Consider the following 27,655-nt stretch of genomic DNA (forward strand, 5'->3'; position numbering starts at 1 on the left):
CGACACAATTACATCGTTAGCCTATCATCTCGTTGCTGTCTCTCTTACATATGATTGTCTCTCTACCTTCAGTAAGTTCATTCTGTTACGCACCCCTCCACCTCCCCATCTCCACCTAATCGTCACAGATTCATCAGCTTCATCAACTCATCAGTCTCATCAGCCACCATCACCACCAGTGCCTGGACTCCACGGGGGCATTTATATTGTTGCCACTCAGGGCGATCACAACTCGATCACGAATCTCCTCTCAAGTTCAAGCGCCAAAGAATTTCTGTGTTACTCATCTGTACGCAGCATCTGTCATAATACATGTTAATCATTCACTTGTCTCTCCTGATTGTACCGCTAGCGTGGCTGTGGACTCTTATTTGCCAATGACTCCCTGAATCCAAACAATGAATGCCAACCCAATGGCACGGTGCATGTCTATGAGTTTTGAGCAGTTCATACAAAGAGTGATTCTCCCTCCTATCTTTTAAATATGTTTTTAAGAATTTAAGCAGGAATAAAATAAATAAGCAAAGATTAGAAAACATGATGTATGGCATAATGTAGTTTTTCCCCTTGTTTCACCTGCTATGATAATCATCTTACGCCCCTTAACATTCCTCTCATGACCCCTTTTAGGGTTTCAACCCTCAGGTTGAGAACCACTGTTGTGGTGCTATGTGGTTCATTAGTATCAAACAGTAGCTTTTTGTTTGGATACATAAAGGTCAGCAGTGCTCTACTCTGGTTCTACTTGCCATGTGTTTAAAAGCAGCAGATTGTCTTAGAAGTTTCGATCCGGTGTAGTTGCCCCGGAGCATCCACAGCAGAGACGGGTGGAGCAGTAGGACCCAGTAGCAGCAGTGAAGCAGCAGCAGAGCGCTGGTAGGAAGGAGGAGTCTGAATATAAACCAAAACAACCCAGTCCACCACACCCTGCAGTCTGTGGAAGTCTCTCCGCATTCCTGACATATACACACACACACACACATACAAAGACACACCCACACACACACCCGCACAATAAGCAGGGAGGAACCACACACTGAAGCGGGGTAAGTGTGCGTAGAGAGTGAGATTGTGTTGTTTGTGGTGTTCTATTCAGGAAACCTGAACAGCTGAACAGCTTCATGTTCATTTGTGTGTGTGTGTGTGTCCAAACAGGAGTTCGGAGGAGGGGTTGTGGGCCCGCTGTAGGACCACAGACCAACCAGTACCTCATCATCTACACTCCCTGCCAGGTGCTGTATTTCCTGACTCAGCCTCTGTCCCCCTGTATACGTCTCTCTCTCTCTCTCTCTCTCTCTCTTGCTCGCTGTCACTGTCTGTTTAAACATAACCCTATCACCATAGGAGGGACGGTATCACTTTCAGTTGTGCCTTCCTGTGTCTCTGTCTGTGTGTCAGTGTACCTTCAAGTCCAGTAGCAATGCAGTCAAATCGGAGGAAGTTCTTATCTTTTATCTGCTGTTTTTGCCAAAATAACCACAATGACTTCCTGTGAAGCGGAACATTTTCGTGTAGGTTCATATCTGAAGGGTGCAGCAAGTAACTGAAGTGGAAAGATTATGCCTGAAGTTGCTGCCTGTTTAGTCTCACATAACCAGCCTAATGCTGTTATGATGTAATAGCTGGTGATCAGTGGCTTCAGTGCTTTTCCTGCTCGTCCTCTCCGCCTGTGTGCTCTCTGCTCGTGCTCTCTGTCTGTGTGCTCTCTGTTCGTCCTCTCTGTCTGTGTGCTCTCTGTTCGTCCTCTCAGCCCGTGTGCTCTCTGCTCGTGCTCTCTGTCTGTGTGCACGACACTCTGAGAACGCGCAGCTTGGGGGCCTGATCGTTTTGGCCCAAAAGAGGCGGGTCTATGAAGCAGTTTAGCCAATTGCTGATTCAAGATATAAATGAGTGACATACAATTTAGCCAATCAGCGCCCTCAAATAGATTCAGCTATGGGCCAGAACGATCAGGCCCCCCTCGCTGCGCGTTCTCGTCAGGAGAAGTCTCTACAGGCGCCCGCACCAGCGCGAGCACTCCTCCTCCAAGACCCGTTTGAGAGGAGAACTTTGAGGAGATTCTGCAGCCAAAGAGCTGATATCAGATCAGCCTGACCTCACAATCAGACAGCAGACTCGCGGGAAAGGGAAGCAGTACATACGAAGGTTCTGTACTAGCTGTACACCAGACAGGTTTGGCTAGCTGGATGACGTCATGCTAATCATTTATTTAGCTTTTTAAAACAACGGGGACGGATCCAGCACGGACAGTTGCGGGAGTGAGGGATGAGGAGGTAAGGAAACATGAGAACACCAGGGTAGAGAGTGAGGGATGAGGAGGTAAGGAAACATGAGAACACCAGGGTAGGGAGTGAGGGATGAGGAGGTAAGGAAACATGAGAACACCAGGGTAGGGAGTGAGGGATGAGGAGGTAAGGAAACATGAGAACACCAGGGTAGGGAGTGAGGGATGAGGAGGTAAGGAAACATGAGAACACCAGGGTAGGGAGTGAGGGATGAGGAGGTAAGGAAACATGAGAACACCAGGGTAGGGAGTGAGGGATGAGGAGGTAAGGAAACATGAGAACACCAGGACACACATGATAACTCTGTCAAGCTACATATTCGGCAAAGTGAACATCTTTTCTTCTACATAGTTGTCCTCAGTCTCATCTGCTTAACTTGGTCATGGAGGCATCAACATGTAATAGAGATGTTAAATTAACAGTGAAAACTCATCATAGCTTAATTTAACATCAGTATTCATAATTACACTTCATGTTTACTTCTCCTGATCTTTACCTCCTATAACAAGGTCCATAGGGGCATCTCAATAAATAAACATGTTATATTATATTATATAAGTGTTATTTACTGATTGTTTTCGTGTTGGAATACATGTTAAATATTGAACTGCCAAGTAATAATAATAATGCATTAAATCATACTGGGATGTTCGCTGAAATTGATAGGATGGCCCTACCTAGAACATTTTCCACCAGCCGCCACTGCTGGTGATGCAAATGCAGAAATAAAAGATGAAAATCCTAACTGTCAAGATGTGACTGCACTCAAATATGTAAATGATTGATTATGAAAAAGTCATCTCAGAAAGGTGTTTGCAAAGGTTGTGTTTGGTGGCACACTAACAGAGTCCTTAAACAGGTGTAATAAGCGCTGACTAATAAAACTGTGTTTTTATTGCCTTATGACTTTAATCAGCTCATAAAAAGATTCATAAATAAAGTAACGACAGTGAACTAAACTGACATATGCATTCTACCATGCTCACATTTGCAATGCTAACATGTGTTAAGAGGGTTTAATGTTTACCATGGACTTCATCTTAAGTTAGCATGTTAGCACTCCCACTTTTGTTTATTAACACAAAGTACGTGAATGTCTGAACCAAATGTCATGACAATCCACCCTGTAGTTGTCGAGACATCTCCTTAAACAGCGCAAATGTCAACCTCATGGTTTTTGCTGGAGGAAACGTCAGTCGATGAATAAAGTCAATTGCATTCAACCTCTGGTAACCATGAATGTCTGTGCACAACGTTGTCCGAATCCATCTTGTAGATATGAAGATATTTCCCAGAATAAGTGAACACTTTGATCCACCTTTGGCGCGACATGTAAAGTCAGATCACCAAATCCATTTGAATTCCTCCTCTGGGCACCGTGGATGTTGTGGAAGTATTTCACTGGAAGGCAATCATGTCAACGCCTTATTGGCACTGTAGAAAAAGTCAGGGACCGCTAATGTCGTCAGGATTTATCCTCTGGGGACCATGTACAAATAGTTGTTAGGATATTTTGTAGAAAACCTTGCAATTATTTTTACAGTGTCACCAAACCTAGACTAGTTCTTTGGACATGATCTACCCCCCTAGCTCCTCTATTGGGAGATGTTTAGGATGGAGAACAGGGAACATAACAGCGGACGGTATCCGCAAACTAAAACTGTTTTGTTAACATTTCTTCACAGTCTCAGCATGAGTAAGGCAGGTGGTGATGAAGGTGGTGGCAGCAGCAGTGAAACAGCCGAGCAGCCGGAGGCTAAGACTCCAGCGGGGGCGGCCCTGAGCAAACTGAGTGCGACCACCGTTGGACCGGACTGGACCAAAGTTAGTTGCCCCTGCTGTGTGTCGGAGCGAGTCGAGCCGTTGGTTCTGGTGAAGCTCGGAGAGAAGGTTCACCCTGAGACGAAAAGGTGGCTCATCAGAGTGATCGGAGCTCCTCAGAAAGATGGAGGTGAGGGCTCGAATAAGAGCGATGAGCTGCAGGAGTCCTGTCGGGCTCACATCGATTGCAACCCTGCAAAGAAACACGTATCAAACACGTATGAGCCTTTCTCTCTCTCATACTGAAAGTCTATGGAACAGAAGACTCTGCCTGGAGGGTCTCCAGCATCATTTCTTTGCTGATGACACTCAACCTTCTTTTTATTTTTCCGAGCATCTCATCCTGTCCCGTTGAATGTCACATCAAAACATAAAGCTCAACCTGACTAAGACAGAACTCCTTAACTTCTCAAAGAAATCACACCCAAATCTTTCCTGTTCCCTGTATGTGTTGATAATATATCAACTCCTGAAGTTTCTCCTGTTGAAGGAATGCGACCAGCTCAATTAAGTCTGTCTACAAAATACAAAGTAAGAGTTTGACTGTCTCTCCCCAGGTGCTGCATTACTGGCCCACCCGGGCGAGGAGGCCACTGGTGACATCATCGTGCTCTCCGCCCCGCGCTGTACGTTACTTAAAGCCACTGAAGAGTTGGGTCTGTGTAAGACTTACCGCAACGGGGAAATGGAAGCCTTCTCCTACAACGACAGAGACAACTTTAAAGATTCAGGTACAGCAGTAGAGCCTCCAACGCGCCTGGAGCCTTGTCGTGCCCCAGGCGCTTTGGATTTTTGGTGCGTTCCGTGACTTTCACAAACATTCAATAACATCTATTCCGAGGATAATTATATCACCGGTACAGACGATGTAATGCGAAAAAACATTCCCCATTCCAAAATATATTATCTTATTTATCATGTGTTCTTTTATCATTTTTCTGCACAACCATCTGGCGACCCCCTGAAATGATCTCGCGACCCCCTTTGTGGGTCCCGACCCCTAGGTTAAAAACCCCCACTGATTTAAAGCACCACTGTGCCTAAGTAGAGCCTCACAGATTCCCGTGTGCGTTTGTATTCATCGCTGGCTGTAGTTATGTATCAGTGTCCATACACGTGTGTGACAGACAACATGGAGGTGTTCCTGACCCTGGCGGAGCGGCAGTACATCGTGAAGTATGAGCTGGACGGTCTGCGGGCGCAGAGAGACCTGAGGATACCCGGCCTGTCTGACAGACAGACACTGCTACACCGTGACAACATCTGTGAGTGCTCTCACTGTCAGTATTGGGCAGACACGACGTACACACAGTGGAAAGATATATCCATCAAGAAAAAAATGATTGATTGGGAGGATTTCTCTTTTTCAATTTATTCTGTTTTTCAATTTATTTGTTCTGCTTTGGTCAGCATCAGCCTCAGAGTGTGTCACACACCGACTAAGTGTGTGTGTTTGTGTGTGTGTTACTGCATACAGAGTGGATTAGTCGTTGCATCTGTCCTCAAGGCTTCAAGGTGTTTTGTCGTGGGTGTAAAAGTGAATGTTGTTGCAGGGCAGAAGCTTGGGTCAGCTGGTGTCATTGTGGACACGCTTCCCCTCCACAACCCGGACCAGCTGAAGGATCTCAGTGAGGCCTGGTATGCTGGGAATCAGCTGGCTCAGCCTCTGGGTGACTGGAAATACAACAAACATACACACACACACACACACACAGTACCACATGACTGAACTCCCACATGCTGAAAGTGATGCGAATTTGCAAAAATTGCAATGGCTGTCTCTTGAATGAGTCGATGCATGCATGCATTTACACCGGACACCTGTCTGCTGCTTTGTCCAGATTCAGTCAATGGGTATTTTGGAAGCTCTGTGGCTTTCTACTTCAGCTTCCTTGATTTCTACACCTGGTCTCTGCTCCCACCAGCGATACTGGGCCTGACCATCACATACTTCTCAGGTAGGTGTGCGCATTTCTCTTTTTCTTTGGTGAATGTAAACAGTCAATTTACCACTATAATGGAGACATATACAATTATTTTGCAAGCTACTCGGCTACCTTAAGCAGAAATCTGTTCGCACCTTGAAAGTATCTTAAAAGGCCGGTTTGTTGCAGCACATATTACAGGTGAAGCAGCTGTTCGAGCTTGAAATGACTCTGGCCGCCATATGATGCTTTACACCAAACAGATTGAAACAATGATAAAGGTCTGCTCAAGTGAGGCTGTAATTAAAAAAAGAGAAGCCTTGCTAATCTTATCAATGGAAGCCAAGGACGGTTGTTGCAATCATTTTATATCATCCCTTTATCTTAAAAACGACATCACAAGCTAATTATCTTGGGAAACAACCTTTTGTTTTTGTTCAGATACGTATTCCGTATTACCGTCAACCGAATTCTTCTCGCCCGTCACAGGTGAGGTCCAGAAGGAGATGGAGGAGTCCCTCTCGGGCTCTCCGGTCACAAGTGACGACGACTCGGGGACGGCCGTCAGCGGTCACATGATCCAGGCGGTCTTCAGCATGCTCTGGTCCACGGTGGTCATGGAGCTGTGGAAGCGGCGGAGCTCCTCCCTGTCCTACCGCTGGGGGACCATGCACCTCGCCGAGCGCTTCGCCGAACCCCGACCCGGCTTCCACGGCGGCATCGGGGTCAACCCTGTGACAGGTCGCATGGAGCCGCTCTTTCCTGACTGGCAGAGGGACCTGCGTATGGCACTGGTGTCAATCCCAGTGGTGGGGCTCTTTCTAGGTACAACTTCAAATGTGAATTGAACAAACTCATCAGTGCACGTTGTTGAAACTTAGCAGAAAAAAAGTATGCTCTGCGCTTTGATGGCAAACTTTTCGGCTCTTCCTTCCGTCCTCGTGTCCCCTGCCCTGTCACATCTCTCTCTGCAGGCTTGGTGATTCTGGGGATGCTGTGCTTCTACTGGGGGGAGGCCCAGGTGCAAGAGCTCCACAAAGACTGGGACTCCCTGCTGTCTCAGACTCTGCTCTACCTGCCCTCAGTGCTTCACATCAGCTACACAAATGTGCTGGCGACTGTTTACAGGACGGCGGCAAAGTCCCTGACTGAATACGGTGAGCGAGACGTAGGAAACGGCATTGGGGGGGATGGAGAGTGATAAAATCATCAGCTGATCAGGTCATGTAATCGTACCAATAGTATTGTTGATAATGCTTGTGATCAGCCAATCATTTCCCTTATGTCTCCCTTTAGAGAACCACAGAGAGGAGTCCGCCTTCGAGAACCATCTGACAGCCAAAGTCTTGGTGGTGAGTTCCTCCTCGCCCCTGCACTCCTCTCCAACCATTACCTCCTACCTCCTCTTAACCCAGCAGCCTCTTTCACCCGGCTCTTGTCTCTCTCTTCCCCTCCAGTTCACCTTCTTCAACTACTTTGCAGTGCTCTTCCACATTGCCTTCTTCAAGCAGGACGTGCCTTTGCTTCGCAAGGTAACAGCAGCAAATCTTACTGTACCATCTTACCAGTGATTTAGCAATGCAAAAGAAAAAAGAAAAAAGGCCAAAAGAAGAGACAAGAGAATGGCATGAGTCGATGTAGTAGAGGCCAAGATATCCTCGGGCCGTGCTCATTTACCATGCTGGTAATGTCAATACTTAATCTGTTTGATTTAAATGGGGGGGAAACCGATCTCATCAGTTTCCGTGATTGCTTGGCATGTCGACATAAATACTAACTTTGGTCGGCATGTAAATCAGTAAACCAGCGAACACTGTTGCATTTTTCCAGTTGCCAAACATGTTAGCGTTTTGATCAACTTCATTTCTCCAATGATATCGACCACAAACATTCTCCCTGCGAGATCTAATCTGCAGCGTTTCATTAACTCACTGTCATTCAGCGAGAGCATTCTCACACCTCGTCCCGCCATTTTCTCCTCTGCTTAAAAAACTCTGAAGCTTCTTAAAAGTCCTCACTGCCGACTCCAAACAAAAGCTCTTCTTATCTTCAGCAGGAACTTGTCCTAACTGTCACGGGAGATTGTTAAACACGTCATAATTCTAAGAATTGTCTTAGAGTTCCGTCACAAGGGCCAACTCTTTGTGCTAGGATGCTTTATCAATACGGCCCCTTGTGACTATTGTGCATCAAGCCCCAAAAATGCTGGATCCCACAATTCCCATAATGCAACTTGATTTTCACCTCACTTCATTTATTTTGCCTGACATCATGTTCCTGTTAGCCACATGCCTGTTGGGAGGGGAGGTTATTTGTTTTTGCTCTAACCAGTGACGTCGGTGAATGAAATAAAAAAAGTTCACCGTTTCTCTTTGTCCATCTGAAGCGTCTGGCGTCTCTGCTGATAATCACCCAGCTGCTCAACCAGGTGACAGAGGTGCTCATTCCCTTCCTGGTGGACCGGTTCATCAGCGCCCCCCATAGGACAGAGAGCGAAGACGACCCACAGGAGGACAAATTTAGGAACCAAAGCACCCTGCCTGCTTTCCCTGTGAGTGTGCGGTACTCAGAAAAGGCTCATATTGAAACAGGGATTAAAAAAACACTCTGGCAGCGTCTGACACAGCTTCTCGTTTTCGTCACAGGGCTTGTTTGCAGAGTACATCGAGCTCCTGGTGCAGTTTGGGTATTTGAGTCTTTTCTCCTGCGTGTTTCCACTGACGGCCGTGCTGCTGCTCATCAATAACCTAACGGAGATCCGAACGGACGCCTACAAGATCTGCAAACTCTTCCGGAAACCCTTCTCCCCCCCTGCTGCGAACATGCGCGTGTGGCAGGTCAGCAGAAAACACAACGCACAACAGCAATGAGACGCAGCCGCTACGTAGAGCCAACAGATCTCATCATTGTCCTGTGTTTCAGATTGCCTTCGAGGTCCTGAGCTTTGTCTCCGTCGTGTCCAACTGCTGGCTGCTGCTGCTGTCGCCGTGGTTGCAAAAGCTGTTTCAGGAGGGCGGGTGGAGCAGCACAAATGTTCTGCTGTTGGCTGTTTTGGTGGAGGTAAGAGGGAGTCGGGAGGGGTCAGCAGTGAGAGTCACATGAAGAATCATCACAGCGTGACGTTTCCACCTCTTGTCTTTGTTTGCAGCACGTGCTGATCTTGGTCAAGGTGGTTTTAGCGGTGCTGATACCTGATGAACCGGACTGGGTCCGAAAGAAGAGGGAGCACATTGAGTTCACGTCCATGCAGGCCTTGAGAGAGCAGGTCAGCCCTCCACCATACATTTCATTATTTCGCATATTGGTGTTCCACCTCATTAGCGTGACAACTCTCCTTTCTTCTCTTCCAGAAGCTGCATTGTGAAGGATCTTGATTGCGTTTCGAAGCATTGAGGCGTTGCTTGTGTTGTGCTGTGCTCGGCTGCTTCAACTAGAAGATAGTACCAACCTCAGTGTTGTGTGGACCCACAGAGGAGAAGAGTCTTAGCTCTTCAGCATTCCGCTGTGCCCCAAATACTGCCCCTGTACACCTTAGTATTGCTGCTGCTCTCACTAGTTATGGTGCTTTCGCAAATGCACACTTATATTACATGTACACTGCATGTACACTGCAAGTGTACAGCAGCTAAAAAGTGTTTTAAAAAAAATATTACACTGCAAATGGAATGTATTGATGATGTGTGCAGACGCCTTTAAAGAAGACTCTCTGGTGTGATAACGGAGGTTTCCTCAGGGTGTGTCTGTATTTAACGAGGGCAACTGAAGGGGTCTTGTGAAATCACTGTGGCTACAGTGTGTACAGTCAGCAGTTTCAGTGGTAAAGGACAGTCAGGACAGAGTATTTGAGGTAATGGTGAGGGTCAGGGGCAGACAGAATACTTGACAGACTTCGTCGGGAGTGGGACTCTTTCAGGAGTATTTTTGCTCAGATTATTGACAAGCCATAGTGTTCAGGGTTCATAATAGGAGGACAGTACCATCCCTGGACGGATTATAAGATAAAAAGATGAAACTTTATTTATGTGTTGTTGGCGCTTTTAGCGCTGTAAGCACTTTTAGATGCGAGCTAAGCAGTCGCCATATTGAGAGGCAATGCTCTGAATTTCGCGCTTAGCAACTTCATTCAATATTTCTGTGAAAGGTTGGTATCATAGTAAAGAAACCAAGAGTATTATTACCCAGCTGTGCAGTTCCGCTCAGCTCAACAGAGCATTACAGCGTTTCTATGCTCTCATCAGTCTGAATTCAGCTGTTTTCAGTCAAAAAAAAGAAGAATCTGTAATAAACCCACTGCAAACAGCACACAGACAAAGATAGACACTAGCTGGTAAACATAATTACATTTTTAGCAGCTAAAGGAGAGTAAATATTGGATATTAGGTGGACAGAATCACAACCCAACAACAATGTTGTGTTACAGTTAGTTGTGCTGCCCCCAAGTGGGCAAAAAACAATGATTGTTCTACTATCATAGGTTTACAACTGTTATTGTGCGCAATTCACTTTGTTGTCTGAATTGATGTTGAAGACCTTGTAAGAAATCGGGAAAAGCGCTTCAAGATTTGCCTCTGGTTGTTAGTTAGAAGGAAATGTTGCTCTTGTATCCTCCCTTGATGGTACTGCCCTCTCCTTAAATAGTAAGAGTAGGCTTATAGGACCGTGGCACATCTGTAACCTGAGATGAATAAAGTAAACTATGGACCAAGATTTGATTTTCACTGAAAGTGATGGGGAGCTACCAAAGAGCCGCGATGTGTTTTGCTGTTAGAAATGTGTGTGTTTTCAATGTGTGTGTTTTCAGTCTTCACTCGCCTGCCAATCTGCTGTGTGCCTCTAAGAATGACTGCTGGAGTTGAGTGTGCTGCAACGACTAATTCACCCTGTCGCCTGTCGTCTGTCGCTTCACACTCACACTTCTGGTGTTATTTCACCGTTCACTGCTGGCTACATTTGGCTTAATATAATGAATGAAGTCCACCATTTCTTCCATACTTGCTTGACAGTAGTGTGTTGTTTTTCCTTGTGAGTTATTGATTTTAAGAGTTAGTATTCTTTGCAGCCACCAGGAGGCACTATGCACTCTCCATGTAATTCCACATGCAGCTTTTCATACAGGCCCAGGTGGCTGCAGTAGGACTGCCTCAGTGAAGGTGCAGATGCGTCCTCGAGCGGCAGTCTATGTGCACTCCTGACACTAATCATGAACCTTGCTGTGTGTGTGTGCTCTGTTTTGAAGGGTTGTGAAGAGATAGTGAAGATTAAAACTATTAGATTTCAGGTCAGAAAACAGAGGTGGCAATGTTTGCCGGTTGTCCTTCAATAAACTCACTGAAGGAAACTGGTTGTTTGTGGAGTCTACTCTTTGAAAGGAATCAACCTCTCCAACCCTCTTTACTCCATTCATTTGACAGCTGCGGTTAGTTTCTCTTCTAGAGCTGAAATGATTCGTGGATTTATCATTTAGTCGATCAACAGAAATGGAAGAATTCAACTTTGAAGTCATATAAGTCAAAATGCTAAACCGTCCCGAAGTTTTGTCTGATTGTAAACCAAATATCGCCACAACAAACATGTTTGGGCTTTAAGAAATTATGAGAAGCCTCTCACAACATTTCATAAAGCTGATTTATTGATAATGAAAAGAATCGACGGTGAAAGGAATCGTTAGTTGCAACCTTATACTTAACAGACGACAAACAAAACATGTGATGAGCATATGAACTACAGTATAATGATTGTTGTAGATGAAACGGGGGGATTTGGATATCAAAGGTGGGGCGACACAGTTATCAGTGCGAGCACAAATCCTCAAAAGGGCAAGATTTCAAAATGTATCTCCTCACACTGTTTGAACGAGACACTCCATACTGTAATAAACACTTCACAGATTTGATATCACAGGCAAGCTTCCATACTAAGACACTTCATCCGCCCAGCTTTTGTAATGATAATTATCATGTCATTTCCCATTTACATCTTCTAGGCCTTGGTCATCACTAATCACAGAAGACATTAATTGTTGGATTTAGTAGTTTTATAAAAAGAAGACGGTGTTTTATGCATGGATTGGAAAGCTTCCGAAAGGGACACGATCGCACGGGAGCTTCTGTTGGAAAGATACAGAGCGGCTTTGGCTCAGAGGTAGAGCAGGTTGTCATCGGACGCCCCGGATCCTCCAGTCCGCACCTTCAAGTGTCACGACACTGAACCCACAGACTGCCCCCGAAGGCCGAACCATCGGTGTGTGAATGAGCGGGAAAGTGACCATTTACCATGTACAACGTCACAGAGCGGAGGCATTTTAAAGTGAATTTGTAGACCACAGCATGCCAGAGATATTCTTAAAAACTGTAATTAGATTGTATAATGCAGCAGAAAACATTATGAAATGTGACGGTTGACTTTGTGGAGTTAAGCGTTGCTATTTCCGTGATAGGGGCATGAGAGATAGAGTAGTATCTTGTGACCCTCACCCTCTATCTGGGAGTAAGGGGTTTGTTTTTGTCATCACAATGTGTAATGTAATGATGATAGTTCAAGGTGATTGACATTTAAGACCCTTTAACAGAGCAGTGTGTAGGATTTGGTGGTAGCGCTGTGGTTGCAGCTTGCAACCAGCTGAATACCCCTCTGCTCACTTCTCCCTTTTCCAAGACTGCGATGACTTGAGCCGCCTCGTGTCAAACCGTGGTAACGACATTCGCCTCAGTCACAGGCCTTCCTCACCGGAAGAACACTACTTTAGGAGCAGCAGAGGTGGTTTTGCTCTCTGTAGCTCGTGTTACCGCAGTTTATCAAGCGTGTTGGAGAACTACAGTGGCCTTCAGGTGACGTAGTTTGTCCCTTCTGGGCTACTGTAAAAACGCGGCAGTGCAAACAGGGCAGACGCCGTGAAGGGGACCCTCTCCCCATGTACACATGAAGGGCTCGTTCTAAGCTAGGCCGAACACACACAAACAACACATTACAGACACACACATTCAAATATAAATAGCATGTCATGACTGTGGTACTTTGGATGTCAATGTCTATCATAGAACATAGAACATATACTAGAATTTCATGAATTTTCAAGAAGTTCACAAAGAAGCCACTGGAATTGTGTATGTTGTATGCTCTAAATATTAAACAATATTAGACACAACACAGCTGGTTATGAGAATACAATATCTTACCTCTGAGCTTCAGCACAGTTGGTCTGTATGAAGTTCTTCTCAGATGACATCCATTGATGCCACGTCTACAAGTGCATGACAAATAACAGCACCAGTCTTAACCTGGCTGGTAACCCAGCCTGGTCCAGAAGGGGCTATTTAGTTTCTGGTGTGTGTGTGTGTGTGTGTGTGGGAGCAACAACACTGTACAGTATCACTGTCCACGTTCTCTATAATGCACACTGCACACATCCATCCTGTTGATTTAATCCATTTTAATAAATAAATACAGAAAAATATGTTCACAGCTCCATGGAGACGTGGTCCTATAGTTACAATGCAGGTCAGTCGACGCAGACGCACTGAGGGGAGACGGGCTGCAATCGCACAGGAACAAATAAAGTGATTTTTATCCCCCGTCTGCACAGATTTCATGCTTTTCATGGCGGATGATATAATCAGATTTCCCGTGACATCCGCCGCTTATGTAGTCGGGCACCGTCCGACCAACAGGTCGCACGCTAAAACTCCAACGAGTTGTACCCGTGAAGTAGTGAGTGATTGGAATACGCTCTCTTTACTGAGCTATAGGAGGAATCTTTTGCTTATTGTACAGCTTTGGCCTTCTTTAACCTTACAAAATATCTCACTTCTTGTCTCAGCTTCTAAAGAGAAACAAATATACAGTATGAGAAAATAGAGCAACACACCGAGGCGTGATATGGTATAATAATACCATACGGAGGGAGGGACTCCTCAGCTACGTAATAAGGTATCACATCATTCGGTCTAAATGACCAACAAATCTAATCCATCAGTCCAAGGACAGAGCGTGTGTAAACCTGCTGCAGTAGTCGCACTGTGTGCAATTCATCATTCAGTGGATTACCTCAAGGTACTTACAGTTACACAAGAACACCGTCCCGGCAGATCCAAGACACATGGAGGTATATTGTGATAAATAACAGTAATAACATGCACAAAGTCACATGTCTCTTCAGAGAATTCATATCTTTGACGGTCATAAAAAAAGAAAAGAAAAATAAACTTCATATCTGCACATCCAAAATAAATCTGTTACGATCAAATATGATTAAACTGTTCAGGGAGAATAAAAAGAACAAGTTCAAATACAATGGAAGACCTGCATCCCAATCAATGACCGATCACCCTATCAACAGTATGGTACAGTATGTTAGGACACGTCATTAGGTTAACAGTACAGAACATCATATCGTCATCTCAGTCTTAGGCATATATTACACAGTATCATATCGTATCATATACCACATCATATCGTAACAGTCTCATTCTTTGTAGAATAGAGCTGATGTTCAGAGCTCTTTAACCAATGAGAAGCAGGTTGTGCAAAGGGAAGAGCAAAGGAGTGCTACTCTGTAGCAAAGCTGGTTCATACTTTATTCTAATTCACGTATTATAAAATCATGGATCGACTGAGTGCGAGACCATTCTGACTTTTAGAGCTTTTTTTTTTTACCAGTCAGCACCAAAATGACACGGTGGCCATGCATGTACAGTATGAACGTATGTAGGCACCTCTTAAACAAACAAACAAGACTATAGCTTATTCAATAAAAACGTTTTATGTCTATCTATTCCTGTCGTCATCTCTCCTGTAGGTCCGGTATTGTTTCTGAGCAACAGACGGGACACCGTCTAGTCGCTGTAATCCTCCGGTTGCTCCTGTTCACAGCAATGCAACCGCATGAGGTTCTGCTGATGTCTGACTACTGTGCTGTACACCACCGCTAGCTTAACACGTTCATCACACGAGCACGACGCTAGGGCCGAGTGTTTGTAGGTGTGAGGCTGTACACGTCGCGTCCCGCACGCTGAGGGTCTTTTGCTCTCCTGCCTCGAGGTCTCTGCGGCAGAACAAGGCTCAGCATGGAGCTCGGCGCTCTGACGCCGGCCATCTGCCCACAGCCAAACTGAGGCCGCGCGCAGGCTGGGTTTTCACCTATAGCACGTGGCAGCAGTTGTACTGAGCCAGCGGCAGGATCTTGGGCTTGTTGTGCGTCGGTATGTTGAAGGCCAGAGCCTTCTCGCACAGGGGGAACTGAAAGAGTCTCTCGCGCAGCTTGAGGCTGTGCCGCTTCCCCTGCTCCGCCCTCGGAGCGGCCTCGTTGTGGGGTTGAGATCTGTCCGCCGAGGGGTCGTCTCTCCCGCCCTCCTCCGTTTTCTCGTCTCGCTCTCCTTCTCGTCCCGTTTTTTGCGACTCCTTCTCGTTCGTCGCCAGTCTGGAGGAGGACGCGGATTCAGGGAGGAGAGGAGGTTTGTTGGTGTTGTTGTTAGGTTCGGTCTCCTCGCCCCGTCCTTCCTCTGGGCTCGTGGAGTCCGCCGGCCCCTGACAGCACGGCACCCCCAAACCAGGCAGAGACGACGGTGGGACTTCAGGTGTCTGACTGAGTGCTTTGTCTCCATGACTGACTGGCTGGTCGGAAATCACGCACCCACTGTCTTCTTTCTCTATTTCCATTCCTTCCTGCTCATCCTCTCCCTCCTCCATAATCTCCACTAAGCTTCCTAATTCTTCTTTTTGTTCCTCCTCCCTGCACTCTTGATCATCTGCACCATCAAGCATCTCCTCAGCTTCTTTTTCCGGCTCTGCTACGAACAAAGACACCAAACATTCACCCTCTTTGGGCAAAACTCCCTCCTCCTCCTCCTCCTCTTCCTCTTCCTCCTCTTCCTCCTCGCAGATCTGCTGTAGCGCGGGAAGGTTCTTGGTGACCGGAAGCTCCTCGGCCGGAGGCGGACGGAGGACGAAGCTGAGGCTGGGCTGCCAAGGGCCCGGAAAAGCCTGCTGAGGCGGGGGCCTCGCCGCGAGCAGGTCCCCGCACTCGGGTGCTCCTGAGCGGGGAGAGCTGGGAGAGAGGGCCCCCGAGAGCCAGTGCGGCGGGGCCTCCGGGCTGAGCAGCGCGTCGTCGAGCCCCTGCAGCCAGCCGTGAGCCTCGATCTCCTCGAGCGAGGCTCGGCCAGACGGGTCCTTCTGGAGCATCCTGGAGATCAGGCTGACGGGGAAACGACAGAGAGGATTATTGTTTCCATGCAAAGAACATAAACGGAAGTTTACATGCTTTATTACGCACATCACATTTTGTTGACCGGCCAATACAACAACTGAATTGACAAAGGTAAGTATCTGATTAATATCTGAGATAGGTCAAGGCCACGCATCTTAACATGAATGAGTTCATAATGTCCAGAAGGTTTTTCTGTTCTATTCAAACGCACCATCATGTGACCTGCGGCTGAGTCATATGACTAGAGCCGGCTCAGATATCACAGGATGTGTTTGCGGCTGCAGATAATCGAACTTTTGGTTGAGGGTATTTCTGCTTGTTGCCTTCTAGGGAACAGGAAATCGGTGTAAAAAGAAGTTCATTCATTTCAGAGAAACAACTGCATGCAGCTGTTTCACACGTGCAACCTGTACTGCTGTTTATTAATGCTGCATTACGTACAGCACTCACTCAGGCTGAAAACACTGTTGATTATTCAAACGGGATCACAAAGTCTATTTTGGGAGGGACTATTTTCATCTGCAGATTCAGACCCGTGTGGTCATAATGGTGTTTGGGTGTGTTGATGGTAATGAAGGAACCGGTGCTTTGGCACGGAGAAAGAAGATGTATCAGGCTTTGGCTACGCAGACGATACTTGTTGGTAGAATCACTTCATTGCTGCTTTTGGTCTTCCTGTCATTTGATGTGTGTGGAGTTACCCGCCACACCATGTAGAGATAACCCACATACAGAGTTTTCACGGTTCCACACGTCATTTGTACATTGAAACAAAAATTCTCATGATTAATTCATTCGATTAACATAACCCGGAAAAGGAGCAGAACTACGGGTGGAGGGATTAACCAATTACAAATGATTAATTCATAGCTAGCAGTGGTGACAGCGCTCGCTTTGGGTCTGAGGGTGACTGCACATGCAGTCCACTGTCCCAACAGTTCCACTTTCAATTTAGAGTGAGGCCTTCAATCCGATGCAAAAAACATGTTATCATGACAGGCACGAGAAAATATTGAAGACTTTTGTAATTTACTTTTTCTTGCCTTTTAGGGCCTTTTTTTTAAATGGCTTGATAAAGTGTTTTTTATTTTTGTTATTATCTCAGAGTTATGTCGTTCACTCTCCCAAGCTGCAGCAGCAGCAGATCTAACTGTATTGACGTGTACGCTGTAGTGCTTTGAGCTCAGCACGGTGTGTGTGTGTGTGTGTGTATTGGATGGAAGTTGTGAAAGTGAAGACAGAGGGAGTGTCTGTGGGCCTCAGACGGGATTCAAATACGGTCAGATGTTTTGAGCGAAAGAAAACAGCAGAATACATCGACAGATAACGCTCACTGGTTTAGACGAAGAAAGTTCTTTAAGTTTGAACAAGAACTGTATTTGCAGCCGGGTGGAGAAGCTTCTGGGATAACTAGGACACCATCATTATCCACTGAAACGCACACTAATGAGATGATTTTACGGTCAGCAGCTTCTTAACACGGGGTGACCCACCGCATCTATTCCACAGCACTAAAATGTCCCGGAGCAGAGTAAGCCTTGAAGAATCAATTTCAATTTTAAAATGAAACTGGTTTTTTTCCCCTCGTATGAACCTCGTTGCCTTTTCTTTAACCCCAGAGTGACTCGTCTGTACTCACTCTCTGCAGTCGTCGGAGACGTGTTCAGGGACGCAGTAGCGACAGTCCAGGATCATGACCAGAGTCTCGCTGTCGTTGGTTTCCTGGAAGGGAGGGGCTCCACACACCAACATGTACAGGATCACCCCGAGAGACCAGATATCTGGAGCACACACACACACACACACACACACACACACACACACACACACACAAAAATTAGCCTTAAATAGCAAATCATGTCAGGCCTTCAAAGAAAGCCAACAATCCCTCTGCTATCAGATCATATTTAGAATTCTGCGAGCCTCTTATTTCACAAGGGATATTTATAAATAAAAGCCCTTTTTAGGGATTTGACTCGAAAAAACACCCCTGCAGTTATTTTCTAAAGCGGAACATGAGGTCATCAGATTCTCAAAATAACGGCATTATGTATCTATTCTATTTCCTCTTTCCTCCTCCACATCCTCGACAGAGAGGTCAGAGGTCAGGGTGACACAGCGGTACGTAACTTTAAGGTATGAGGCCTAAGCTGCAGACGGCTTGGCCCCTGATGCTCTCACACACGCACACGCACACACACACACACTTACTTCCTGGTGCTGACCGACAGTGCTGACAGTGTGTTCTTTTCCCATCTCCTCCCTTTCCTTCCTCCTCTCTCCCCCTCCCTCCCTCGCTCGTTCTCATGCAGATGCAGTGAGAGGTCCACGCAAACTCAAAGCAGCCTGAACCAGGAGAGAACACTGCGGCGCGACCCGTTCAAGGAAACACACACACACACGCACACACACACGCAGGAGGAAGGGGAGCTGAGGGCCATAACAAACAGAGGGCCTGTTGTGGCGTTGTGCTATTCTCAGAACGATCTTGCTTTCGGTCTCTCCTTGTGTTTCTCTCCAAACACTGGGAATAGGAACACTGCACACGCTGTTCACATTGTGCGGCTGACACGTATTTCTACACTCGAAATAAAGCAAGATCTGCTGATATCACATTTGTTTCTTGAGTCACTTAAAGGATAATTCCAGTTATTGTCGACATTGGACTTTATATTTCCATCAAGCTGTTGCTATCTTCATCTTTCGTGGGTTTTGTCACAGTAGACTTTCACAGGGAGGGACCACTGCAGTCCACGTATAAAAAGTAGCACGTTAATCTTTTCACACATAAATCCCTGATATCTCATTTATTTCTTCTAAGTTGGTAACAGCATCCTTTCCTGAGAATACACATACAGAGCTTTTAGGATACGGATAACAAGGATTGCAGTTTCACAACACATAGCAGTGAGATTAATGAGCAATACAGATGATGTCAAACACCTGCCTTTGTAAATGAACTTATTCACTATAATATCCAAAGCAGAGCTCGATTCGACAGACAGGGATGGAAAGACACCGTGGTCCATTCAGATTCTATCCTTAGATTCTCACACGTACCACTCCCATGAGTGATAAACATTCAGCCATTGTCCCGCATTATACTCATGATGGTCCAAACAACGGCCCTCAGTCCGCGCTGCACAATGTGCACTCACGTGCACGGCCACGTGCACGCGCGTCTCGAGTAGTGTTATGCAACAGGGAGGAGAAGCCACTCAGTGCTGAGGGAGTGTGCTTCTCTCTGCCGGCTGGGGGAACATCGCTCGCTCTCACCGCTGCTGCAGCGCCGCCCGGATGCCCGTCCTCAGTCAGGGCTGCTTGCAGCTTTCTCTAGAGCCGCTCATACAAAACAACTTGAGACGTATCAATGCCTGAGACTTATCTAAGGTCCTCAGCGACTCACCTGCCACGAAGGAGTTAAGTCATGCAGCCTCCAGTGTGGTTCAAGGGAAGAAAAGCCACAGCATTTACTGTTCGGCAAGGTAGGCAACCCAGGCCTCCAACTAAAAGAGCTCCTAACAGCTGTAGATTTATTGTGTTTCGATATGAAAGATATTTAGTTATGTTCGTATTCTAACTCATCATACCCTGTAACTCAGATGTATGGCCTCCTACTTACTGTGTACTTCTACTTCAGGCGAGCACATTCAGACCTGACAATCAAAATATAACAACTACAACATGATGCTATATTATTTTTTTACACAATAGAATTGAAAGCTCCACCTTGAGCAGACGTTAACCCTTCCCTTCAGGCGGCGTTCGCAAAAAACGTTCCCTGAAATTGTTGAAACGAAGCGGTTCAAGGAACGTGAGGACAACTGCGGTTTGCTGAACTTTAGGAAAACAACGTCCCGCAAAGGATCTTATGTTCTTGTAAAAACAACCCTCTCTCATTTTCCTTTGTAGTATTAATAGTGTTACCCCCAGAAACATTTTGAAAGACTTCTACGACACCAATACTCACATTATCAGTTGAAGAAAGCGTGAAAAGTAAAGCAACACAGCATTTGCTCAGGGGCCCCGTAATCATTAAATACCGCACTGAAAACACAGATTCGGGTCGGGGTTACTCAGGAACAGCGCACTAAAACAGTAGAGCGTGGATTTAATTAGCCGAGGTATTCTGCTGGCGGTAACGGTTAGTGTCATACGTTTGTATCAAGTCTTACTGCAGGAACATGTACTCATTGCCACAGAGGAAAACACACCCAGGTTGTGCAGCAGTACTGGTTGCAAAATATTCATTTCAAAATAGGCATATTAGCCTCTTGCTTTGACATAACTTCCCTGGTTCATGAGTGGAGCATGGATTTAATGAATGGAGGTAAATAGGTTAGAAGTTAGTATGGCAAAAAAAGAAAAGAATTTGAGCTGCAATGGCCGAGTGTTCCTGTAGGCCGTAGTCTGCGCATGCTCGTTGACGAAGTGAAGGAAAGTATGCTTGTGACATTACCCAGCATTCATCTGTATCCAGGGTCCAGCAGCAAAAGTGAACAACAATGAGCCACCAAATATATAAAAATCACTCCATGGAGTCATCAGCAAAACAGCAACCAGGAGTGAAGAAGATTGATTCCTCGAGATTTACAGAGAACACACAAAAAGACAGAAACCACTTCATGGTTAAGAAGAACTGTGCTCTGCAGACAGCACAAACATCAACCACACACACACACACACATATTTTAACCGGATGTTGAGATACAAAAGCTCGTGAGTTCAGCAGTACTGCAGAGGAGCGGAGCTGATCCTGGTTCAGTGGTCGACTGTGGCCCTTTTTAGGAGCTGCCCTTTAAAGTGCACATTCCAAGACCAAATACGTCATGAAGGGGTCAACGAGATCAGCCCCGTTCCAGAGGGACCCGCACGTTAAGACAAGGACACCGGAGCATCGTTGCATGGCGGTAACTAACGTAAAGGATGCATTCAGGTCATCAGTCACTGATAAACATACTATGTTATGTTATGTTATGAACTGGACCAATTATGAAGGCATTTTGCTGCTGATCCTGACAAACCTCATTGTTCTGATGCGATTATCTTCTAACTCTGATCTAATGGTCCTGATCAAGCTGGGAAGCAGATGATTATATGTACATTTATTGAGCATACAGATGTGCATTTCACTTCTTTAACTGATGCAGACATCACTATCACTACTTCTCGGTCTTTATGTGTTCACCTTGCAGTGACAGCAGAGTGGCTCAGGTGGAAAGCCCACTCTGATCCGTCCAACATTGGATTATTTCTCGGGAATCAGAGGAGAAATTATAATCCTGTAGGATTTGTGCACTGCAAGAGGTGACATTAAAGGGTACTCCCACAATTTAGTACTGTACTCACATGGAAGCGGGGGATTTGCCAGAGACAGATTCTAAACTGATTCAGAATGTTAGTGTCTGGTGTGGGAAATTTAGGTCCAAAAGACTGGATCCTAAAATTCCCATAATGCATCTTTTGTTTCATCATCATCCTTCGATGACATCTTCAGTGTTATTTTGCTCAAACCTAAAAATAGACATTGCACAGCCGTTTTGTTTCACAGACTGAATGGTACCCTCCATTAAAGTTGAACTGATCTTCTGCTGTAAAGTTGGTGGCTATAAACAGTCCAGCAGCCTTGAGGTTGATATGAAAACACTGACAAAGAGGTTTTAACACCTCCGGTTATCCACTTATTCCTTCATCTAAAAGGGATATTTAGAGGGGGGGGGGTCCCATGTGCTGCTCCCAGCTCAGCTTAGCCACAAGCCACCACCCTCTTTCCACCCTGGAGCAGAGAAATGAGTCTTGTGTACGAGAGGATGTTCTAAACGAGAGTCTTTGCTGTGGTTTAATCGGTCACACTTTGAGGATATTGGACGGCACATCAGAGAGCTCTAACCCGACACGACCTCAGACTTCATTACTGTGTCTGACTTATTTTTTAATCGTCTTGTAAATGCTCTTTACAAGAACGGGGCCCGACACCAAAATCTGCCACTTACCGTTTTACAAAGCCAGCTTCTAGGAAGAAGCTGGTTTTTTTTCCCCTTTTAAAAACTTTGTACGTTGCTCGCTTGGCTCAATTATCTAAGTTCATAAGACACCCCCCCCCCCCCCCCAATGGAAGCGCAGTTGCCAGGAGCAGCAAAATATGAAAATACAAGCAGAGGACCGGATGTCGCTCCGCCAAACACTTCTAGAGAGCCATAAGTGATGATTGAGACGGATGACTTTTGTACACATCTATACATCATTTTTGAAGGTAAACCCTGCATACCTTTAGGACGACTATTTCTACTTTAACCACATGTGACAGTCACAGTCGATGCATTTACACTTTCAGCTGACGCCCAGAGAGGCTCACAGTTATCTGCCAAATGCAGCACTTCCCCTGCTCAGGACATAGTCCACCAATGTAGGTCCCCCTCCCTTCTTATCTGTCATTTTCTAGAACTTTATGGCCGAGCACTTCTCCGTCATAACTCACCAAATATTGTCATAGCTAGATTGTTTTCCGGCAGTGCACATTCATGTGCGTACAAGCTATAATTTATGGACCCATTTCTATCAAAATCTTAAGTGTGAATCGCTAGAACAAAAAAATAAAAAAGACCATTGGCTGAAGAAAAAGGATAACATGACCGAACTTTAACAATAAAACCTCAGAAACAAACATGCGTGAGCACAGCAACGGGCTGATATTATGTTACCATAGACAGTGTTTATCTTTGTCAAAGGCAAGAGACGCAATTGGCCCTCGTGTGTCTCTTCCACATCATATGACACACACACACGCACACCATGTCCGCAAACAGGCATATACTGCAAAGACTCCCAGCAGCAAAGGAACCGCAGTGAATTAAACAGCAGTCTGTTTATAGACAGAAATATCAAAGAGGTGTGTGTGTGTGTGTGTGTGAGGAGACGGGTTTATGAGTCACCTTACTAAGCTGAGATCACTAAGGGACATCTCTTCCTCTGTGCAGCTCAGGATTATCACACATCGGCCTACACATGTATTTATTGGTGTGTGTGTGTGTGTGTGTGGGTGGGTGAAGGAAGTGTACATTTCTAACAAAGTGATGATATAACCGCGACATCTGCAGGTAGAGAATTGTGTTAAAATAGAACGGGAAAAAAATGCACTTGGAGTGGAGGTGAAGCAGAAATCCAGCCTCAGAGGATATGTAATAATAACACACACACATGGATTCAAACACACCGCCCTCAGTGTGGACGCTTTTAGAAACAGGAAGTCATGTGAAAAAAGAAGAACTAAGGCAACAAATTCAGGTTGAAGTTATAGATTGCGTGTGAGAAGTGTTGCTTTGTGACTGCTCCTTCACTACGTCCATCCCACAAAAACTGTTATAAGCAGACAACAACACAAGGTAATAAGAGGGAAAAAAGAAGCCTCTTAAATAACCCTTTCCCTTTTCACACATGGCTTGCCATCAGCGGTACGACAGACGCAGAAGATCCTTCCACAGGATCAGCTCCTCATTCCGGTCGGGATGCACTTGTATTCAGTACAGATGTACAATTTTGTCGTCACCGGAATAAATAGCGCCCCAAACCCTGGCAAAATGCATCCTCGTCCATGTCTAGCAGATTACACAACCAACCTCCCTGAAGTAGACATGCTGTGTGTTTTCCTGCTGTTGCTATGATGTCAAATCCCACAATCTATCGGCCTCCAATGTCACACAGATCACCGCAGTACGGATCAGCCTTTCTGCCGCGGGTAAACAGTGACGCGTGGCACGTTCTCATCTGCGATCTATCTCCGTCTCTCTTCACTCTAACACACACACACACACACACACACACACACACACACACACACACACACACACACACACACACACACACACACACACACACACACACACACACACACACACACACACACACACACACACACACACACACGCTTGCTATGCAGTGTGAGAGACCAGTGGTGAGCTGCAGTGTTTGGTTCCACTGCAGAACGTGCCTCGTTGGCTCAGGACTGGCTGGCTTGCTTAGACTGACCCAGATACACACACTAATCCTTTACGGACATTGCACACATACACATGTACAAACACACACACACACACACAGATCCGCAAGTACACGGCCAGGCACAAACAAATATACAAGCACATAAATATGGAAGGGTATACAGAGCAGGAACACACTTACTGAGATACAAGAAAATACACAGGGTCATGGAGGACAAATGTGGCCACACACACACACCCACCCACCCACACACACACACACACACACACACTGAACTGACCGGCATGCATGAAAGAACAATAACAAAAGACATCACACGCTGCGGTACAGGAGAGAACATGTAGGCCTCTGAAGGCAGCCTTCAGGGTTTCATTGATGAGTTGAGTGGAAGCCAGCGAATTTGTGAGGACGAGGACGGACGACTGGACGAACGGAATTGTCTTTTCACTTCGCTCATTTAAGTCTGCCTCTGAAGAACAAGAGAGCCGCCGCTCGGCAGGCAAGGAGAAAGGAGAGCAAGTAGAACCCGGGACATTTTCTATCCAACTCAGTGATATAAGGGGTTCTTTTTGTTGGTGAAAAAGACTAATCAAGACGGTTTGGGTGAGTTTTGTTTTGTTTGAATGAAGTGTGTTACGATGCTCCGCCAAAGAGTGATTCCCCCCCCCATCATAACAATCACTCATAAGTGTAACTGTACAGTAGTTCCATAATCAGAAAAAAATAAGCCACGTTTAGCGGAGAGTCCGAAAAAAATAAACATAATTGGACGTAGCTCAAGTATGTATTCTGTTAATCATCTCGCGACCGTTCAGATTTCTCTTGTGACCCTATGTTTGGGTCCTGACCCCCAGGTTGGGAACCATTGATCTAGATCAACAGTTCAGTTTCAACACTCCCCCAAAACAAAATCGAAATGTTTTTCTCACCCACAGCTGGAGCATCATACTCTTCTCCCAGCAGAATCTCTGGAGCAGAGTACGCCAGCGACCCACAGCTGGTGGCCAACATGGTCCCGGGTTGGAATAAGTTGCTGAACCCAAAGTCTGTCAGCTTCACCGCCCCCTGCTGGGGGAAGAACACCACGTTCTCGGGCTTCAGGTCCCGGTGCACCACGTGGAGCTGGTGGCAGTACGCCACGGCGCGCACGATCTGGGCGAAATGGCGCTTGGCGTTGCCCTCGGCCACGCCTCCCTCGTGGCGGAGGATGTAGTCGTAGAGGTCGCCCCCCTCGGCCAGCTCCATGACCAGGTAGAGGGTGGTGGGCGTGTCAATGACCTCGTAGAGGCGGACCACGTTGGGATGCTGCACCAGCCTCATGCATCTGGAAATAACGAGTAATTATGGCGGGTAAATAAGGATGCCTAGAGTGGTGCGGCCCCTTCAGGGCACCTCAAAATCTACACAGGTTTGCTCTTTTTTTGTTCCATGTTTGGCTCAGATAAGATTCAGATGGATCACACACAGTTCACTACCAGTATGCCTGTTTGAAATCCAATTAAATCTGACCTAAAATAGCTACAAAGTGCTCCCACTTCAGTTTTCAATCTTTTCCTAAATCTTTTCTTCTCAAGCTTCGTCTTTCAGTGTAGTGTACCTCACTTCCTGTAAGAGGTGGCTCGCCGCCATCACGTCGAGTTTCGTCTTGTCAATCATCTTGACAGCAACCAGTTGCCTGGTGTTGACATGACGAGCCAGCTTGACCACGGCAAAGTGGCCTCTGCCCAACGTCCGACCCAGGTGGTACAGTCCGCTGAGATCGGAGCGACCGGGGCTGCTCCTGGGGTCGAGGTGCCCCTCCTGGGCGGAGGTTCTCTCTCCAGAGGAGTCCATGTTGGAAACAACAACAAAAAGGGTGTGAGGGGGGGGGGGGGGGTAGGGGGGATTCGGAGGGGAGGAGGGATTGAACTGAAAGAGCTTCAGGAGAGCGGGACAAAAAAGGAAACGGGAGACGGAAAGCAGTTGTGTCAAGGTGTCGGGGACGGAGGGAGGAGGGGTTGCAGGGCAGCGAAGTTCCTCACCGATGGGGAGTTGCCTGGCAGTACAAAGAAAAAGACAACACAGTGAGACGAAATGAGAGCGTTAAGGATTTCAGCCCTCTGCCCCCGAAAGGGAAACGGGGCTTAGAGGAGGTCAGCTAGCGCCTCATCCCTCCGAGCGCTGGACCTCATTGAAATTTCGCATCGTTTGACAAAGGCAGAGAAGATGGAACAAGTTTCTAAATCAAGCAGCGAGGACTAGATCGCGATGTATAAGGAGAGTACACTCTAGTAGCCCAGAAGGAGAACAATAGAGGGTCAATTATGATTTATTTTATCGTCTGTGATGTTGAAGGGCTGCATTTGACTCCATCTCATATAACAGCCATCCAGCACAAATGGCACGCCAAATCAATACTGTAACAGGAAACCATAATGTATGTGCGTGTGTGTGTGCGCGCGTGTGTGTCATTAGTTTGGCTAAGAGGGTCAAAAGGTGGCATTAGTCCTGATGATGTCATCATCAGACCCCCCCCCCAGGGTAACAAGTTTAGCTGCCATCATCATCTTCATTACCGCGGTCACAATCAATACAGTTACCACTGTCAACTTCATCGCTGTTACCTTTATCTTATTCATCCTCGTCACCAGCAGCATCGTATCATCGCCATCACTTATTCATTAGGGAATAAGTGATGGTGACACAGACACAGACACACGCACACGCACACGCACACACACACACACACACACACACACACACAGCTCCACTGGGCCGAGTGAACAGAAGCAGGCCTCACCGGGTTACTGTCCTCTGATATCCTTGGCTGTGCAGGTTCATCGGATCCAAAACACCTACATGCCTGCGGGCTGCTACACTTGCGGCAAAGCCAGCTGTTCTCTACTTGGCCTCAACCGCAGTCCCGAGTTGGCACATACGCATGTAGTCATCCTCCTTGCGGCAGCTCAACACCTCCAAAACAAACGCCACCAACAACCTCGCGGAACAACCGGACGAGCGCGGGGGGGAATATAACGCCGCTAACCTCGGTGCCCAACTTACCATTGTTATGCAATAACATCCCGTAGCCGCGACCTGTCCAGCAGCGCGGTTCTCTCTGTCACTCCGCCGCCTCGCCGCGCTGAACTCGGACGTAAGAAATGACAGCGCCGCCTCCTCGCTTTCTTTCATAACACTCCATGTTCGCGGTCCATGTGTGCACATACTTTTCTCATGACCGCCCGCCTCAATTCTTTCCAGAGTCTCGAGCTGCGTGACCGCGCGCGCGCGAGAGAGAGAGAGAGAGCGAGAGAGAGAGAGAGAGAGAGAGCTACAGCGGGACGGGAGCATGCAGACGTGCGCGCGCGTGCACGCACATACGCGCGTGTGTCCAGCTTTCCTTCTGACGTCAATACATTCCAACTCGCTCCCGCGGCGCAGCAGCA

General features: G+C 46.6%; 2 protein-coding genes across 3 annotated transcripts; one reads left to right on the forward strand and one right to left on the reverse strand.

Moving 5' to 3' along the window:
- Positions 1-908: 908 nt before the first annotated feature.
- ano10b (anoctamin 10b) lies at positions 909-11,348 on the forward strand. Its single transcript, XM_079269735.1, has 16 exons — positions 909-1,046; positions 1,156-1,232; positions 3,971-4,236; positions 4,664-4,837; positions 5,234-5,371; positions 5,660-5,776; positions 5,948-6,064; positions 6,521-6,856; positions 7,006-7,188; positions 7,328-7,383; positions 7,489-7,563; positions 8,418-8,582; positions 8,677-8,868; positions 8,954-9,091; positions 9,180-9,296; positions 9,382-11,348. The coding sequence occupies exons 3-16, from the start codon at positions 3,978-3,980 to the stop codon at positions 9,403-9,405; spliced, it is 2,091 nt and encodes a 696-aa protein (XP_079125861.1). The 5' UTR covers positions 909-1,046; positions 1,156-1,232; positions 3,971-3,977; the 3' UTR covers positions 9,406-11,348.
- A 2,023-nt stretch (positions 11,349-13,371) lies between these two features.
- Positions 13,372-27,435, reverse strand: LOC306784788 (uncharacterized protein). 2 transcript variants are annotated; one of them, XM_079278914.1, is made up of 5 exons: positions 27,273-27,435; positions 25,828-26,265; positions 25,160-25,554; positions 17,872-18,013; positions 13,372-16,220 (listed from the first exon to the last, which is right to left on the reverse strand). In XM_079278914.1, the coding sequence occupies exons 2-5, from the start codon at positions 26,061-26,063 to the stop codon at positions 15,167-15,169; spliced, it is 1,827 nt and encodes a 608-aa protein (XP_079135040.1). In that variant the 5' UTR covers positions 26,064-26,265; positions 27,273-27,435; the 3' UTR covers positions 13,372-15,166. The 2 variants fall into 2 exon arrangements, with proteins under 2 accessions (XP_079135040.1, XP_079135039.1); XM_079278913.1 differs by lacking the exon at positions 27,273-27,435 and adding an exon at positions 27,010-27,156.
- Between the last annotated feature and the right edge of the window lie 220 nt (positions 27,436-27,655).

The sequence above is a fragment of the Melanostigma gelatinosum genome, assembly GCF_949748355.1.
Source record: "Melanostigma gelatinosum genome assembly, chromosome: 1".
In the NCBI taxonomy this organism is placed as follows: Eukaryota; Metazoa; Chordata; class Actinopteri; order Perciformes; family Zoarcidae; genus Melanostigma; species Melanostigma gelatinosum.

Excerpts from the sequence above, each read along its gene's own strand:
- ano10b (XM_079269735.1), top strand. The coding sequence starts at position 3,978 with ATGAGTAAGGCAGGTGGTGATGAAGGTGGTGGCAGCAGCAGTGAAACA. Across the intron at positions 7,564-8,417 it reads ACGTGCCTTTGCTTCGCAAG|CGTCTGGCGTCTCTGCTGAT; the intron begins GTAACAGCAGCA and ends GTCCATCTGAAG. Across the intron at positions 8,583-8,676 it reads GCACCCTGCCTGCTTTCCCT|GGCTTGTTTGCAGAGTACAT; the intron begins GTGAGTGTGCGG and ends TTTTCGTCACAG.
- LOC306784788 (XM_079278913.1), bottom strand. The coding sequence starts at position 27,050 with ATGAACCTGCACAGCCAAGGATATCAGAGGACAGTAACCCG. Across the intron at positions 25,555-25,827 it reads CACCTCTTACAGGAAGTGAG|ATGCATGAGGCTGGTGCAGC; the intron begins GTACACTACACT and ends CGTTATTTCCAG. Across the intron at positions 16,221-17,871 it reads GTCTCCGACGACTGCAGAGA|CCTGATCTCCAGGATGCTCC; the intron begins GTGAGTACAGAC and ends TTTCCCCGTCAG.